Source organism: Salmo salar, chromosome 28 (assembly GCF_965601325.2).
Source record: "Salmo salar chromosome 28, fSalSal1, whole genome shotgun sequence".
Lineage (NCBI taxonomy): Eukaryota > Metazoa > Chordata > Actinopteri > Salmoniformes > Salmonidae > Salmo > Salmo salar.
In genome coordinates this window covers 17,802,891-17,820,283 of record NC_138318.1, presented here as the reverse complement: position 1 = coordinate 17,820,283, position 17,393 = coordinate 17,802,891, and the positions used below count along the sequence as shown (strand labels likewise).

The 17,393-nt window shown below is 45.7% G+C and overlaps 2 protein-coding genes across 2 annotated transcripts; one reads left to right on the top strand and one right to left on the bottom strand.

Moving 5' to 3' along the window:
* Positions 1-235: 235 nt before the first annotated feature.
* atpaf2 (ATP synthase mitochondrial F1 complex assembly factor 2) lies at positions 236-5,986 on the bottom strand. Its single transcript, XM_014179703.3, has 8 exons — positions 5,557-5,986; positions 5,370-5,414; positions 5,097-5,245; positions 4,820-4,917; positions 4,613-4,693; positions 1,082-1,194; positions 686-801; positions 236-543 (listed from the first exon to the last, which is right to left on the bottom strand). The coding sequence occupies exons 1-8, from the start codon at positions 5,690-5,692 to the stop codon at positions 406-408; spliced, it is 876 nt and encodes a 291-aa protein (XP_014035178.1). The 5' UTR covers positions 5,693-5,986; the 3' UTR covers positions 236-405.
* Positions 5,987-6,068: 82 nt separating this feature from the next.
* Positions 6,069-9,940, top strand: LOC106589573 (glucose-induced degradation protein 4 homolog). The gene is made up of 6 exons (XM_014179706.1): positions 6,069-6,541; positions 6,900-6,959; positions 7,083-7,190; positions 7,744-7,845; positions 7,983-8,113; positions 8,472-9,940. Exons 1-6 carry the CDS (start codon positions 6,353-6,355, stop codon positions 8,533-8,535), a joined length of 654 nt encoding a protein of 217 aa, XP_014035181.1. The 5' UTR covers positions 6,069-6,352; the 3' UTR covers positions 8,536-9,940.
* The last annotated feature ends 7,453 nt before the right edge of the window (positions 9,941-17,393 follow it).

Here is a 17,393-nt window from a genome sequence, read left to right as displayed (position 1 = left end):
ACATTAAATATTATATTATTCAACATTCTGGCTTGTTGAAGTCATGAGAAGTAATTTTCCTGATTCAAACGCAAATCTTTGCCCGATGTAGTATTCAATGCAATTGAACATCAGGTTTCCAGGCAACTACATTTCTTGCTCTTTGGGCTGGGTTTCTGTATAAGCATTTTGTGACAACTACTGATGTAAAAAGACCTTTAGAAATACATTTGATTGATTGATTGATTGACAGACATAAAATATGATGTGTTTTTATTCCGCAAAGGACAACACCAGAGATAAACACAAGTCGTAAGGAGTTGGGATTTCTTCCCAGTCAGAGGCCAGTACACTGCCTTTGTTGTCTTTGCTCTTAAGAGTCCTGTCTGAGTTTGTGTTGACTCAGGGAAGCACTGAATGTCCTCCTTAGTCTTGCATGAGTTTGCGTTTGACCGCTGAACTTTCAGAAGAGAAATGTACAAACAGAGCCCCTGCTGCTGTACGTGACCTCAGCTCATACAGGTCAACATCATGAGCCCACTCTACATTTCCCCAATGCCCGATCTATGGAGAGAGAGAGAGAGAGAGAGAGAGAGAGAGAGAGAGAGAGAGAAAAATAAATTAGTAAGAGAGAAAGAGATTGAATACATATCCACAACGCTTTTAGAATCTCTGTATATGCATTGTTTCTGTGGCGAGTTCCTACCTGGAACTCCTCCTCTAGTCGTGACAGCAGCACGGCCTGCTCCACTGTAATGTGTTTGTCTATTAACGCGAAGGCAAGCACCACTGACTTCAGCTGGGTGATCACATACTCCAGACCTACACACAGGAGGTCACAAAGAATATTAGTAGTCGTGTACAGTCTATTTAACTGAGACTCTGCATTATTATGTGATCATAAATACCGGTGCTACTTCTGAGTGCAAAGCAAGAGCCTCTACCTGAAGTGGCCCTGCAAACTGAAAATAGAGATGATTCTCTCTCCATTTTCAGTCCATTGGTCTAGGCAAGAGGCTGATTCCTTTTAGCACCCACATACAGTAGAGAATTTGCACGGGACGGGTCGGGAGTACCTCTAATGACTCTTAGATGTTTTTACCTGTCAGGGACCAGAAGTTATAGGAACCCAGGTGCTGACGGAAAGTATCCATCGTCGCCTGTGGGATCTCTGGCCCCAGTATACTGGTGGAGGAGCCAATGACTACGTTGTACCTGAAAGAGAAAAACATTCATTCAAGTTTTCTCAAGACAATGCTACAAATCTCTGTTTCCCTCCTTTGCTGAAGATCTCTTTTGGAAGAAGCTAGCTAGCTAACGAAGAACAACAAAGAATATCTAGTTAACAGAAGAAAAGAAAGAGAAAATCAGGACAGAAGAAAAAGGATATCAAAGTGAAACAGTTCTCTAAAGACACAAGAGACAATAATACAAGAAACAACACTTCTGTAGCTTGTCAACTATGTGTCTGTCTATCCCTGTTCTCTCCTCTCTGCACAGGCCATACAAACGCTTCACACCGCGTGGCCGCTGCCACTCTAACCTGGTGGTCCCAGCGCGCACGACCCACGTGGAGTTCCAGGTCTCTGGCAGCCTCTGGAACTGCCGGTCTGCAGCCAACAAGGCTGAGTTCATCTCAGCCTATGCTACCCTCCAGTCCCTAGACTTCCTGGCGCTGACGGAAACATGGATTACCACAGATAACACTGCTACTCCTACTGCTCTCTCTTCGTCTGCCCACGTGTTCTCGCATACCCCTAGAGCATCGAGCCAGCGGGGTGGTGGCACTGGAATCCTCATCTCTCCCAAGTGGACATTCTCTCTTTCTCCCCTGACCCATCTGTCTATCTCCTCATTTGAATTCCATGCTGTCACAGTTACCAGCCCTTTCAAGCTTAACATCCTTATCATTTATCGCCCTCCAGGTTCCCTTGGAGAGTTCATCAATGAGCTTGACGCCTTGATAAGTTCCTTTCCTGAGGATGGCTCACCGCTCACAGTTCTGGGTGACTTTAACCTCCCCACGTCTACCTTTGACTCATTCCTCTCTGCCTCCTTCTTTCCACTCCTCTCCTCTTTTGACCTCACCCTCTCACCTTCCCCCCCTACTCACAAGGCAGGCAATACGCTTGACCTCATCTTTACTAGATGCTGTTCTTCCACTAATCTCATTGCAACTCCCCTCCAAGTCTCCGACCACTACCTTGTATCCTTTTCCCTCTTGTTCTCATCCAACACTTCTCACTCTGCCCCTACTCGGATGGTATTGCGCCGTCCCAACCTTCGCTCTCTCTCTCCCGCTACTCTCTCCTCTTCCATCCTATCATCTCTTCCCTCTGCTCAAACCTTCTCCAACCTATCTCCTGATTCTGCCTCCTCAACCCTCCTCTCCTCCCTTTCTGCATCCTTTGATTTTCTCTGTCCCCTATCCTCCAGGCCGGCTCGGTCCTCCCGTCCTGCAACCGTGGCTCGACGACAAACTCAGAGCTCACAGAACAGGGCTCCGGGCAGCCGAGCGGAAATGGAGGAAAACTCGCCTCCCTGCGGACCTGGCATCCTTTCACTCCCTCCTCTCTACATTCTCCTCTTCTGTCTCTGCTGCTAAAGCCACTTTCTACCACTCTAAATTCCAAGCATCTGCCTCTAACCCTAGGAAGCTCTTTGCTATCTTCTCCTCCCTCCTGAATCCTCCTCCCCCCCCCCCTCCTCCCTCTCTGCGGATGACTTCGTCAACCATTTTGAAAAGAAGGTTGACGATATCCGATCCTCGTTTGCTAAGTCAAACGACACCGCTGGTCCTGCTCACACTGCCCTACCCTGTGCTTTGACCTCTTTCTCCCCTCTCTCTCTCCAGATGAAATCTCGCGTCTTGTGACGGCCGGCCGCCCAACAACCTGCCCACTTGACCCTATCCCCTCCTCTCTTCTCCAGACCATTTCCGGAGACCTTCTCCCCTTCCTCACCTCGCTCATCAACTCATCCTTGACCGCTGGCTACGTCCCTTCCGTCTTCAAGAGAGCGAGAGTTGCACCCCTTCTGAAAAAACCTACACTCGATCCCTCCGATGTCAACAACTACAGACCAGTATCCCTTCTTTCTTTTCTCTCCAAAACTCTTGAACGTGCCGTCCTTGGCCAGCTCTCCTGCTATCTCTCTCAGAATGACCTTCTTGATCCTAATCAGTCAGGTTTCAAGACTGGGCATTCAACTGAGACTGCTCTTCTCTGTGTCACGGAGGCTCTCCGCACTGCTAAAGCTAACTCTCTCTCCTCTGCTCTCATCCTTCTAGACCTATCTGCTGCCTTTGATACTGTGAACCATCAGATCCTCCTCTCCACCCTCTCCGAGTTGGGCATCTCCGGCGCGGCCCACGCTTGGATTACGTCCTACCTGACAGGTCGCTCCTACCAGGTGGCGTGGCGACAATCTGTCTCCGCACCATGCGCTCTCACCACTGGTGTCCCCCAGGGCTCTGTTCTAGGCCCTCTCCTATTCTCGCTATACACCAAGTCACTTGGCTCTGTCATATCCTCACATGGTCTCTCCTATCATTGCTATGCTGACGACACACAATTAATCTTCTCCTTTCCCCCTTCTGATAACCAGGCGGCGAATCGCATCTCTGCATGTCTGTCAGACATATCAGTGTGGATGACGGATCACCAGCTCAAGCTGAACCTCGGCAAGACGGAGCTGCTCTTCCTCCCGGGGAAGGACTGCCCGTTCCATGATCTCGCCATCACGGTTGACAACTCCCTTGTGTCCTCCTCCCAGAGTGCTAAGAACCTTGGCTTGATCCTGGACAACACCCTGTCGTTCTCCACTAACATCAAGGCGGTGACCCGATCCTGTAGGTTCATGCTCTACAACATTCGCAGAGTACGACCCTGCCTCACACAGGAAGCGGCGCAGGTCCTAATCCAGGCACTTGTCATCTCCCGTCTGGATTACTGCAACTCGCTGTTGGCTGGGCTCCCTGCCTGTGCCATTAAACCCCTACAACTCATCCAGAACGCCGCAGCCCGTCTGGTGTTCAACCTTCCCAAGTTCTCTCACGTCACCCCGCTCCTCCGCTCTCTCCACTGGCTTCCAGTTGAAGCTCGCATCCACTACAAGACCATGGTGATTGCCTACGGAGCTGTGAAGGGAACGGCACCTCCATACCTTCAGGCTCTGATCAGGCCCTACACCCAAACAAGGGCACTGCGTTCATCCACCTCTGGCCTGATGGCCCCCCTACCTCTGAGGAAGCACAGTTACCGCTCAGCCCAGTCAAAACTGTTCGCTGCTCTGGCACCCCAATGGTGGAACAAGCTCCCTCACGACGCCAGGACAGCGGAGTCAATCACCACCTTCCGGAGACACCTGAAACCCCACCTCTTTAAGGAATACCTAGGATAGGATCAAGTAATCCTTCTAACCCCCCCCTTAAAAGATTTAGATGCACTATTGTAAAGTGGTTGTTCCACTGGATATCATAAGGTGAATGCACCAATTTGTAAGTCGCTCTGGATAAGAGCGTCTGCTAAATAACTTAAATGTAATGTAAATGAAGATGACATACAAATACATGTCCAGTGAACTTTCTGTAAGGTAACTCACAGAAAATGAGTCAATGATCATGATCACCAACCTGTCTTCAATCCAGTTCAACACAGGGTCCCATTCATTATTCTGAAGCTCAACTAGTGATGGAGGCTCCTCAACTCTGTAACTGCAAGGGGACAACATACTCACACAGTTTCAATCCCTATGCAATCACACACATGAACGATCTATAGAAATCATTACTGATGAAGGGAACCTAAACCCTCATGCTACTACAAAGATCTCTGTGTACCAGACAGTGTCAGTCTCCAGATACTTGAGGGCAGCAGTGATCATTTGGTCCTTGCTGCGGAACGTGGGGTTATCGAGGGCTGTGTTGCAGAGAGTGTTCTGGAGGAGAGAGAACAAATCTCAAATTGCACCCTTTCCCCACATATAGAGCATTAGTTTGAATCCAGGCCCAAGTCAAAAGCTCTAGTGAAAGTAGTGCCCTGTATGGGGTACAGTGACCATTTCAGATACAGCCAACATGAAGCGTTGAACAAAAGTACTGAGGTGAAAGGTCATACCATATGCATGCTGTAGAACTTGAGCATGTCTTTCTGAGTGTCCCATTCATTCGCCACGGCAATGGCTAAGGCTTGGTTGGGGGCTGTGAACAGCTTTCCTCCAGGTGTTTTCAGTTTCCGCCGGTCCAGGTTGATCTCAAACATGCCACCTGCAGACCAATAATCAAGGTTAAAAAAAAAAGGAGTTCTGGAATTCTTAGCACTCAGACTTCTTATTTAAATAATTTCAAGAGAGAAAATCCCTCACTCTCCAAGTCCCGCTACAGCACTCACCCTCTCCGTGGGATATGCTAACATCCTCATAGAATTTCTTTCTTTCTGTTGATGAGAGCAAAACAAAGTAAACATGACAAGAAACGTGCAACCTCCATGGTGCACATAGCCATGATCACTGTAAACCAGCAAGCTCGAGAGCCTTTTCTTGATATTTGATGAAACAAGTGGCTGGTGCATCTCTTACCTGTGACAATGGAGTAGGATTCTGAGTTCACAGAGAGCAGAGGGAGCAGCTTAAACATTTGACCTCTTGGGCAGACAGTGGGGGGAGAGAAAGCATGCCCCAGACAATTGTGAAATCTCACAAGATTCCTCAGCATCGTGTCAGTGACAGAGATGTTTTAACAAACAAGTTTCCCCAATTGAAGTGGGGTTCAAACCTACAGTTGATTGGCTAACTGAAGTAACGTTAGCTAACAGGAATGATGAATTCCGGATAGTGTCGCTTTTCAAAATGCAGGACACACTACTGTTGCTATAAGAAACGACTGACGAAGAGTAGTTGAAGGTTGACTGATCTAAAACGAATCATTTAGAGAAATACGATCGTATTTGCACACACCTCTCACTGCATCGCATTTTCGTGTGTGACCTTTCGTGTTTGGCAGATTTCCCAGATACATGGGAAATGTAGTTCCATTGTTGTTATAAAATCAAACAGAATGGAAGAGTGCCAGAGCGAAAAGGACTACATCCTCAAAAGTCATTGATAGCGTTGCGCTAAATAAGCCAATGAGCATCGCGCTTTTAGACTAGTGCATCCCTTGGCTAATGAGAGAGGAGGATGCTGCTGTTTTGTGACGCCTGCGACGAAGTCCATTTACTTTTCTGGAGCTTGGTGTGAGTGACTGAAGTGTTAGATTTGAAGGGATTTGGATGTAGGTGAGCCGCCTCATTCGTGCTCTCTGTACCATCTTCCTACATCTATCGCCCGGACGGCCACTGACTGCGGTCGGTGTCCTTCCCGCGGTACCAGAACCATGCCCGTCCCCGCTGGATACCTCAGTAACACCCCCATGGCCTTCAAGTCCTCGGCCTCGCTTATCCCACCTCCCTTGATCAACACCCACCAGCCCGGTGTTGTCGCCTCGCTTCTCTATAGCGGCTCCAAGTTCCGAGGACATCAGAAGAGCAAAGGCAACTCCTACGATGTCGAGGTTGTTTTGCAGGTCCGTTAGATTTATGAAACTTTCATTTGTCAGTCAGCTGACGACTAATTTTGCTGACAAACATGTCAAAACACGTAATGATTGGCAGCTTCCAGAAGGAGTGTTCATAATCACCGTCCATGAAACCTAGATGTTAGGTGACCCTATCATTAATTGAATTCACATTCTAGTGACGGTAGGTGAGATGGCATTAGTAGTGAAAATGTTATTACCAGAATGGGATTCAGCTGTGTTCAGATGCATCGTTGGCTCATATGACATCAATGGAAAGAAGTTACACAATAAATGATCCTTCATTCCACTATCTAGCTAGTGAACATTTATATAGTGTTTTTAAGTCTTGTGTTGTTTCTTTCAGCATGTGACCATGGAAGACTCATACTTGTGTGGCTACTTGAAGATCAAAGGGTTGACAGAGGTGAGAATGATTTACTTGATACCGAAAAGAGGTTGAATAAAGGTTTAATCTAACCCCTTTATTTTAATCATGGTTCTGATTCCCAGCATAACTTGTTTCTCTTTCTGTTGTTTTCTTCTATAGGAATACCCCACGCTGACTACGTTCTTTGCAGGGGAGATCATCAGTAGGAAGCGTCCATTTCTAACCAGGAAGTGGGATGCAGATGAGGATGTGGATCGCAAGCACTGGGTAAATCGAATATGCGATCATTAATTTCATTGAGCCTAATTCAGTAATTGAATTGAATAGTCTGATTCCACCCACGTTGATCTGCTTTAGACCTCCGTGCCAAATGAAGTACGAGCTAATCTTGCCAGGTGAGAATGTGAGGGCGTCATCCCCCTCATTAATGTTTTTTGGTTGCTGTTAATTTCTCGTGGACAGACTATGTAAAATAAATAGTATTGTGATGTCTGTCAAAGTCCCTGGGATGTGACGGCTAACAGGCTAGTTTTGGTGTTCCGCCACTGGTTATTTGGTCGTATCAGGATTTGGTGAATGTGGTGCTTAAAGTGGGGGCAGAGATTTCAAGCAATGAGGGGATTCGATTAAGCTGGCCCAGGTGGGTGGACTTTGCACCGGGTGAAAAGTGATTGAATTTGTTTGGAACCTGGGGGGGGGGGGTCTGATAATGGTAGCTTTGTCAAGCAAGAACAATAGTTATGATTGTAAACATTGTATTGTTCCAGCAAAAGGACACTGTGTACTGTGTTGTTTTAACGATTTTCTATTTGGGCTCCAGGGCAAATTCCAGGCCTTCTACCAGTATGCAAAGACGTTCAACTCGGATGAGTTTGACTATGAAGAGCTGAAGAACTCTGACTACATCTTCATGAGGTGGAAGGTAAGCTCAAGCCAGACCGCATGTTACCTATTCCTCCATTACCAAGGAAAAGCTGAAGCATGGATATGAGGTTTGGCAACATGTCCTCTATATATACTGTTATAATGATGTACTAACTGTTGTATTCTCCTCCACAGGAGCAGTTCCTGGTCCCTGATCACACCATTAAAGACATCAGCGGTGCTTCCTTCGCTGGTTTCTACTACATCTGCTTCCAGAAGTCCACAGCCACCATAGAGGGGTACTACTACCATAGGAGCTCAGAATGGTAACAGGAGACTAGATCCTAACTGGGTCATTGATGAACATGTGATAAAACTGGTTCAGATGTATCCAGGCCTTGTGAACTTAGAACATAATCCTGTGCATCATCAGTTCTGATGCGTTTCTTTTTTCTTTAAATGAATATTTAATTTGCTCAGGTTATCAGGGTCAGAATGCAGTTCATGCCCTAATTCTGTGGGGCGTGAATTTCTTTTTTTAATATATTTTTTTCAACTAATAAAAAATAAATATCTGTTCTCTGTACAGTAAGAGTTGAGGGCTTGGGGTTGATTTGATTTGGGACTGGCCAATGCATCGCTCCTCTCCTGACTTTCTGCACTAAATAGCCCTCTCCCTCACAGGTACCAGTCTCTGAACCTCACCCATGTTCTGGAACACAGTGCAGCCATCTATGAGTTCCGGTGACCCAGGCATTGTGGCTTTGTTGGCTCAGAAAGACTTTAAGGCCTGCAGAAGCTACATGAAGGAGACATGAAGACTGAGAAGGACTGGGGAAGGAAGGGTAGAAGGGGGACATGAAAACTGTGTTGTTACTATTACCAAGAGGATGTGCTTTTCTGTCTGAGGAAGAAAAGGAAATGGAATGATGGATTTATTGATGGACAGATGCAGGTCTGTTGGACTGGTTCTTTCACAGAGGAAGGTATGGACGGATGGAGGAGACAGAGGGAAAGGACTGCTCTGCCCCAGCCAGGGCAGGCAGGAGCTTCAGTCCTGTGGGATTGGGGCAGAGAGCCATAGCAGTGTGATGCTTTATCATTTCTTCATTTGTTTTAACGTCTCTTTTTAAAAGCTTGTTGACTTTCACTCTGCTGCGTCAAGGTCCGGTCATGAGTTATGGAAATGGAGACTTCAGTACTACAACACTTGTCTTTGGACACTTTATAAATAAAGCTGGGGTTTTCCTCTTGCAACTGGGGATTTGTCTGCTTTTATCCAATTCTCATCTGAGCTTAACAGATATTGGACAAAGATTCTTCTGCTCTACTCTATCAAACGCTGGATCTCTTTTGAAGCTAAATGTCAGCGTGTGGAATAATGTTCAGATGAACTACACTCCGTCTTTTGGATTGAAGCTTTAAACACTTCATAGCTCATTGAATGACAGTGTTATTGTTTTATTTTCAATCTAGGCTAACTCTTCTGATTGCCTGCAAAGAGATTTTGCAAGTTACCTCTTCAGCTCCCCGTTGTAAAGCTTCAGACGACAGAGCAGTGACTGTCTGGAGGTCCGTGCTCTGTGGAAAAGACAAGTGACATTTGTGAGTGCTTGTTGTTCTTGTAGTGTTGGTTTCATTTGCACACGTTGTGTTTAACTCGAGTGCAACCCTTCTAATCCAGTACACATGTGTAATGTTGGTTGGATTTAAGATGGAATCATATGTTACTAGGCCCATGCAGTCAGCAGCATTTTACTTTTCACTCGCATTCATTAAAACAAAAATACTTTTGTCACCAACTTCTGTTTTCCTTGGGTGTCCATGCCCCTTCATTGTTAACTATGCAACATTATGCAACATCGTTCGTTATGCAACAGCGTCATTCTTGACTTCAACCATACATCTCCAAGTTTCAAAAACCAGATGTATTCTATAAAATAGTATGAAAAATGTCTTATCATTAAAGGAAATATTTTGTCTAATTGCCCTTTTCAAGCACTACCCTTCCACATTTGCCCTGTCCATGCAATGGTGCCATCTTTTTAAAGTGTATCAAAATGTATTATACCAGTATGTTTGTGAGTATGGACCGAAAGCAGATTGGTGTGGTTTGACTGGTTGTGAAGAATGGAGTAAATCATATCAAAACACCCCTTATTATGTTTTTTTCTTTCAAGACTATTGTATGAACTGTACTTCACTGACATACTAGTAATGGGTCCTGTTATATTACTGCATAAAAACACAATGAACTAAATATTATTCTAGCTGGACAAATACACAGTATGTCAAATATTAAGAACCCCTGCTCTTTCCATGACAGACTGACCAGGTGAATCCAGGTGAAAGATATGATCCCTTAATGATGTCACCTGTTAAATCCACTTCAATCAGTGTAGATGAAGGGGAGGAGACGGGTTAAATAATTATTTTTGGTGTATGTGTGCCATTCAGAGGGTGAATGGACATGACAAGTTTTAAGTGCCTTTGAATGGAGGTATGGTAGTAAGTGCCAGGTAAACCGGTTTGAGTGTATCAAGAACAGCAACGCTGCTGGGTTCTTCATGCTCAGCAGTTTCGCTTGTGTGTCAAGAATGGTCCACCAACCAAATAACATCCAGCCAACTTGACACAACTGTGGGAAGCATTGGAGTCAACATGGGTTCACTCCAATGCTTCCCACACCTTGTAGAGTCCATGCCTGGACGAATTGAGTCTTTTCTGAGGCAACTCAATATTAGGAAGGTGTTCCTAATGTTTGGTATACTCTGTATTCTGAGCTACATCAAGGTCAAGAATGCACAGCTGGATAACGTGTGGCCGTTTTGACTCCCTAGCTGTTCCCACCTATCTAATACTACCCTCTAGCGGTGATACCAGTTTGTTACACATTGTTGTTGGGTCTATGCTATCTGGAATGCTTTGGACGTCTATACCTCCCATTGAAGTAGACATTTAAAATGGTAAGGGTTATGGTTAAGGTTTAGGGTAGGGTCGTCCCAGGGATGCCAGATAACACTAGCCAATGTTGCTGTCAATAGTTTACAACACAGTATTCAGGGTCTTAATGAAAGTAAAGATTCCAAGGCCAAAAAACATTCCTTACCCCAGGACAATAAAGAAAAGGAGCACTCTGTTTCTGCATAGATCTATTCATTTATTGACAGGACAAACAAGCAGGCGTACGTTTTGGCATCATTGCCTTCATCAGAGCCTTGGGGGTCAGTGAAACTAACAAGTAACCATTTCCAATGCCTAACTCAGATTCTGTCTTTCTTAGGTTAGTTAACCATAAGGTACACTATGCTTCATAGATATCCCCTCCTGTGCTGTGCTGTGATGAAAAGGAGCGCTGCAGGGTACTGAGTTTCCTGAAGTCCCGCACAGAGATGGAGGGACCGGGCGAGGAAGAGGGCGGACGGGGGGGAACAAAAATATAAACGCAACATGTAAAGTTTTGGTCCTATGTTTCATGAGCTGAAATAAAAGATCCCAGAAATATTCCATACACACAAAAAGCTTATTTTTCTCAAATTCTGTGCACAAATGTATTTACATCCCTGTTAGTGAGCATTTCTCCTTTGCCAAGATAATCCATCCACCTGACAGGTGTGGCATATCAAGAAGCTGATTAAACAGCATGATCATTACACAGCTGCACTTTGTGCTGAGGACAAAAAAAAAGCAAGTCTAAAATATGGATTTTTGTCACACAACACAATGCCACGTATGTCTTAAGTTTTGAGTGAGCGTGCAATTGGCATGCTGAATGCAGGAATGTCCATCCGAGCTGTTGCCAGAGAACTGAATGTTGTCATTTTCCTCCAACGTTGTTTAAGAGAATTTGGCAGTACGTCCAACCGGCCTCACAACCGCAAACCACATGTAACCACTCCAGCCCTGGACATCCATATCCGGCTTCTTCACCTGCGGGATCGTCTGATACCAGCCACCCTGATGGCTGATGAAACCGAGGAATATTTCTGTCTGTAATAAATCCCTTTTGTGGAGAAAAACTAATTCTGATTGGCTGGGCATGACTCCCCAGTGCAAGGCCTGGCTCCCAAGTGGGTAGGCCTATGCCCTCCCAGGCCCACCCATGGCTGTGCCCCTGCCTAGTCATGTGAAGTCCAGGGATTTGGGCCAAATTTATTTATTTAAATTTACTTATTTTCTTATATGAACTGTAACTCAGTAAAATGGTTGAAATTGTTGTATGTTGCATCTAGATTTTTGTTCAGTATAGAAAGTACTTTCTCATTTGGGTCAAATACAGGAGAGAAATGCATGTTACGTACCTGAAGATTGCGAGCAATTGACGGATAGTGAACTTGAAATTGATCCTGACAAGTGAGGAATAAGAACCTGTGTCATGAGGTGAAGGCTTCCGAGCAAGGTCTGACTTAGTATGAGGCCCCAGACAGATGCCAGTCTGTGCACTGTGCACCTGCCAACTTTCCTTCAATTCGCAAGTGGCTGAAACTTTCACCAGAGAAAGAATCTGAGTGAAACAGCTCCTCTCCACCTTACTACATGTAGCCCATGTATCTGATGCTGTCTGGGCAAAAAGAGTAGGACATACTCTTTTTGGCCAGACAGCGTCAGATCCATGGGCTACACATACAGCGCCTTCAAAGTATTCACACGATCACTCACACCCCTTGACTTTTTCCACATTTCGATGTTACAGCTTGAATTTAAATTGAGATTTCGTGTCACTGGCCTACACAAAATACCCCATAATGTCAAAGCGGAATTATGGTTTTAGTATTTTTTACAAATGAACTGAAAACCAAAATAAGTAAATGAGTATTCAACCCCTTTGTTATGGCAAGCCTAAACAAGTCAAATAATAAGTTGCATGTACTCACTGTGTGCAATAGTGTTCAACATGATCTTGAATGACTCTCTGTACAACACACATACAATTATCTGGACGGTCACTCAGTCAAGCAGTGAATTTCAAACACAGATTCAACCACAAAGACCAGGGAGGTTTTCCAATTCCTTGCAAGGACGGGACCCTACTGGTAGATGGATTAAAATAAAAAGCAGACATTGAATATCCCTTTGAGCATGGTGAAGTTAATTATACTTTGGATGGTGTATCAATAAACCCAGTCACTACAAAGATACAGGCGTCCTTCCTAACTCAAGAAGTAAAAAAGAAGGAATGAAAAAAGAAGGAAGACTACAGAATAAAAATATTCCAAAACATGCATCCTGTTTGCAATAAGACACTAAAGTAAAACTGCAAAAAAGCATTCTAAGAAACATACTTTATGTCCTGAATACAAAGTGTTATGTTTGGGGCAAATCCAACACAACATATCACTCTTCATATTTTCAAGCATGGTGGCTGCCTCATATTATGGGTATGCTTGTCATTGGCAAGGACTAGGGAGGTTTTTAGGATAAAAAAACGAATAGAGCGAAGCACAGGCAAAATCCTAGAGGAAAACCTGGTTCAGTTTGCTTTCCAACAGACACCGTGAGAAAAAAAGAAAAAAATGCACCTTTCAGCAGGACAATAACCTTAAGCAAAAGGCCAAATATACACTGGAGTTGCTTACCAAGACGACATTGAATGTTCCTAAGTGGCCTAGTTACAGTTTTGACTTAAATCGGCTTGAAAATCTATCGCAAGACTTGAAAATGACTGTCTAGCAATGATCAACAACCAACTTGACAGAGCTTGAAGAATTTAAAAAAGAATAATGTGCAAATATTGTACAATCGTTAATACCACTGACAGCTGTTCAGTATGGCTTATATCTGACATGCAGTCCATGATGACAGCAAAGTGTTTTGCCTTCTTAATCTTCTCAACATTGGCATCTTTTTGTGCAGCCAGAGCTATCAGTTTATTTTGGATACTCTTGCTAAGATAATTATCAATTATTTACTGATTTTCAAACTATCTCAAACGTTCAGTCATTACATGGTCAAATTGTGCCATTAGCTCCACCTGCCCAAGGAAGTTGCCATTTCTTGGCTCGTGTATATCCTCTAAGTGTCTACAAAAGGCTTGGTTTCATTCAGTCAAATGACAGATCAATGGCAAGCAATCTCCTCAAAACCATCTTCCAATGATTTACCTCAAGTGCCATTAACTCCTGGTTGATTGCGTCAATGGTTGTGCCGGTTTTACATTTTTCCGTAAGTTGGCGCCAACTCTCCATGTTTTGTAAATGCTCAGTACAAAGCTCATGTGCTTTCAAATTGGTCCCGATATTCTTCCAGCAACGAAAACCATCACTGCTCAAATTAGTCTATTTTTCCCCAAATTTGGACAATTAAAACGAAACGCGGCTTCAGCTCTACTTGAATACACAAGCCATGTCCGTGTATTGTTTTTCCTCTCTTTATCATACATTTTTCATAGTTGTCACTACTAAATCTTAAAGGGACTGCATCCCCCACTTTGAGGGAATACTGTTTTGGCCCCTGTTTGACAAGATCACACTTCTGTTTGTCAGACAGCGCCTCTGGCCACATCATCACTTAAACACACAGTAGGTGCATGTGTTGATCTCTTTGTGACTCTGGAAGAACAAGGGCTAGAGGTGAATAAGGCTCTGAAACCAAATTTGCATGATTTGCATCTTCCTCTCCGAGCTTTTGCTCTGCTTCGACATTAGCTACCGCTGTGCTACTACTAGTGATAGCCTGTAGTTCCAATGACGATTAGTCACCGACAGCAGCAGTGGCAGTAATGCTACTGGTTAAGCGCTGGTTAAGCGCCAGGCCTGGGCCTGTCTGGGCTCATCATTATGTCTTCTGCCTCCACGACGAAGGTAGTATTATCAGCGGCACCTGTCTTTTTACAAAGAAAAATACGTTAACTTCGGTAATTTTTCTGTTCAAATTAAATTTCCTTATTTAATTTTTTCTCTGTCCCTCTCTTCTGAAAGCGCCTCATCACAGAGTCTTTGCTGCATCTTACCTTCAATGAAAGTCACATTTGCAATCATATCGAGTAAAACAATGCACACAGGCAGCACAGTCATGGCTAGAAGGGATCCACCTTTTTTTGAATTAACGTCAAAAGTAGATTTTTCTTTGGTGCATTTTATCTTACCCTAACCCTTTTCCTAACCATAATCGAATTCTACTAACCTGCTACGTTAATTCTCGTAACCTGCTGCGTAAGTTCTCCTAACCTGCTACAGCAGAGGGAGCAACAGCGCCTCTTCAACCTCAGGAAGCTGAAGAAATTTGGCTTGTCACCTAAAACACTCCCAAACTTTTACAGATGCACAATCGAGAGCATCCTGTCGGGCTGTATCACCGCCTGGTACGGCAACTGCACCACCCTGCACCACCCAATTGCAAGGCTCTCCAGAGGGTAGTGTGGCCTGCACAACGCATCACCAGGGGCAAACTACCTGCCCTCCAGGACACCTACTGCACCCGATGTCACAGGAAGGCCAAAAAGATCATCAAGGACAACAACCACCCGAGCCACTGCCTGTTCACCCCGCTATCATCCAGAAGGCTAGGTTAGTACAGGTGCATCAAAGCTGGGACGGAGAGACTGAAAAACAGCTTCTATCTCAAGGCCATCAGACTGTTAAACAGCCATCACTAACATAGAGAAGCTACTGCCAACATACAGACTGAAATCTTTGGCCTCTTAAATAAATTGACTTAATAAAGGTATCACTAGTCACTTTAAAAAACACCACTTTAATAATGTTTACATATCCTTCATTACTCATCTCATATGTATATACTGTATTTTATACCATCTACTTCATCTTGCCTATGCCGCACGACCATCGCTCATCCATATATTTATATGTACATATTCTTATTTATCCCTTTACATTTGTGTGTATAAGGTAGATATTGTGAATTTGTTAGATTACTTGTTAGATATTTGTCACGCCCTGACCTGAGAGAGCCGTTTTTCTCTGTTTAGTTAGGTCAGGGTGTGATATGGGGTGGGCATTTTATGTATTGTATTTCTTTGTTTTGGCCGAGTATGGTTCCTAATCAGAGGCAGCTGTCTATCGTTGTCTCTGATTGGGAATCATACTTAGGCAGCCTTTTCCCACCTGTGTTTGTGGGTAGTTGTTTTCCATTTAGTTATCTGTTGCCTGACGGAACTGTTTGCTTTCATTTTGTTTAAGTGTTTCGTTATAGTAATAAATATGAGCACTTACCACGCTGCGTTTTGGTCCCCTTCTCATTATGACTAAAGCCATTACAGAACTACCCACCAAAAATGGACCAAGCAGCGTGCCCAGGAGGAGCAGGGATCCTGGGCTCGGGAGAAGAGAGAATGGAGGACGCCCTGGACCTGGGAGGAGATAATGGCAGGTGACAAGACCCTGCCATGGAAGCAGGTGGAGACGGAGCAAGCGGAACGGCGACATTACGAGGAGCTAGCTCAACGACGGAAGCACGAGAGGCACCCCCAAAACTTTTTTTGGGGGGGGGCACACGGGGAGATTGGCAGAGTCAGGGTGGAGACCTGAGCCAACTCCCCATGCTTACCGTGGGGAGAGTAGGACTGGTCAGGCACCGGGTTATGCGGTAATGTGCACGGTGTCTCCAGTGCGCAGCCACAACCCAGTGCGCTCTGTGCAAGCTCCCCGCAGTGGCCGTGCTAGAGTTGGCGTCCGTGCTAGGGCGTCCTCCATTCTCTCTTCTCCCGAGCCCAGGATCCCTGCTCCTCCTGGGCACGCTGCTTGGTCCATTTTTGGTGGGTAGTTCTGTAATGGCTTTAGTCATAATGAGAAGGGGACCAAAACGCAGCGTGGTAAGTGCTCAGCGTTCCTGGTCTCCGGCGCGTCTCTTTGGCCCAGGTTATCCTGCGCCAGCTCTACGCATGGTACCCCCAGTTCACCAGCACAAACCAGTGCGGCCTGTTCCAACGCCCCACGCTTGCCGGGCTATGGGGGCATCCAGCCAGGACGAGTTGTGCCAGCAATACGCTCCAGACCTCCAGTGCTCCTCCACAGCCCAGTATATCCTGCGCCACTTATACGTACTGTGTCGCCAGTGCGCCTGCACAGCCCAGTTCATCCTGTGCCAGCGCCCCGCCCTTGCCGGACTAAAGTAAGCATCCAGCCAGGACGGTTTGTGCCAGCCCTAAGCTCCAGGCCTCCAGTGTGCCTCCACGGCCCAGTATGTCCTGTGCCTGCTCTGCGCACCCGGCCCCCAGTGCGTCTCCCCAGTCCGGTGAGACCTGTTCCAGCTCCATGTAAGAAGCCTCCAGTGATGATCCATGGTCCGAAGCCTCCAGTGATGATCCATGGTCCGAAGCCTCCACTGATGATCCATGGCACGAAGCCTCCACTGATGATCCATGGCCCGGAGCTTGTAGTGATGATCCATGGCACGAAGCCTCCAGTGATAATCCATGGCCCGGAGCCTCCAGTGATAATCCATGGCACGAAGCCTCCAGTGATAATCCATGGCCCGGAGCCTCCAGTGAAGATCCATGGCGCGGAGCCTGCAGTGACGATCCATGGCACGGAGCCTGCAGTGACGTCCCCCAGGCCGGAGCCTCCAGAGACGTCCCCCAGTCCGGAGCCTCCAGCGACGGTCCCCAGTCCGGAGCCTCCAGCGACGGTCCGCAATCCGGAGCCTCCA

What these genes read in the sequence shown, in the direction of transcription:
- atpaf2 (XM_014179703.3), bottom strand. Translation starts at nt 5,692, where the DNA reads ATGCTGAGGAATCTTGTGAGATTTCACAATTGTCTGGGGCATGCTTTC. An exon ending in TAGCATATCCCACGGAGAGG is followed by an intron (nt 5,246 to 5,369) that starts GTGAGTGCTGTA and finishes ATTGGTCTGCAG; the next exon opens with GTGGCATGTTTGAGATCAAC. An exon ending in GACTAGAGGAGGAGTTCCAG is followed by an intron (nt 544 to 685) that starts GTAGGAACTCGC and finishes CTCTCTCCATAG; the next exon opens with ATCGGGCATTGGGGAAATGT.
- LOC106589573 (XM_014179706.1), top strand. Translation starts at nt 6,353, where the DNA reads ATGCCCGTCCCCGCTGGATACCTCAGTAACACCCCCATGGCCTTCAAG. An exon ending in ATGTCGAGGTTGTTTTGCAG is followed by an intron (nt 6,542 to 6,899) that starts GTCCGTTAGATT and finishes TGTTTCTTTCAG; the next exon opens with CATGTGACCATGGAAGACTC. An exon ending in TACCATAGGAGCTCAGAATG is followed by an intron (nt 8,114 to 8,471) that starts GTAACAGGAGAC and finishes TCTCCCTCACAG; the next exon opens with GTACCAGTCTCTGAACCTCA.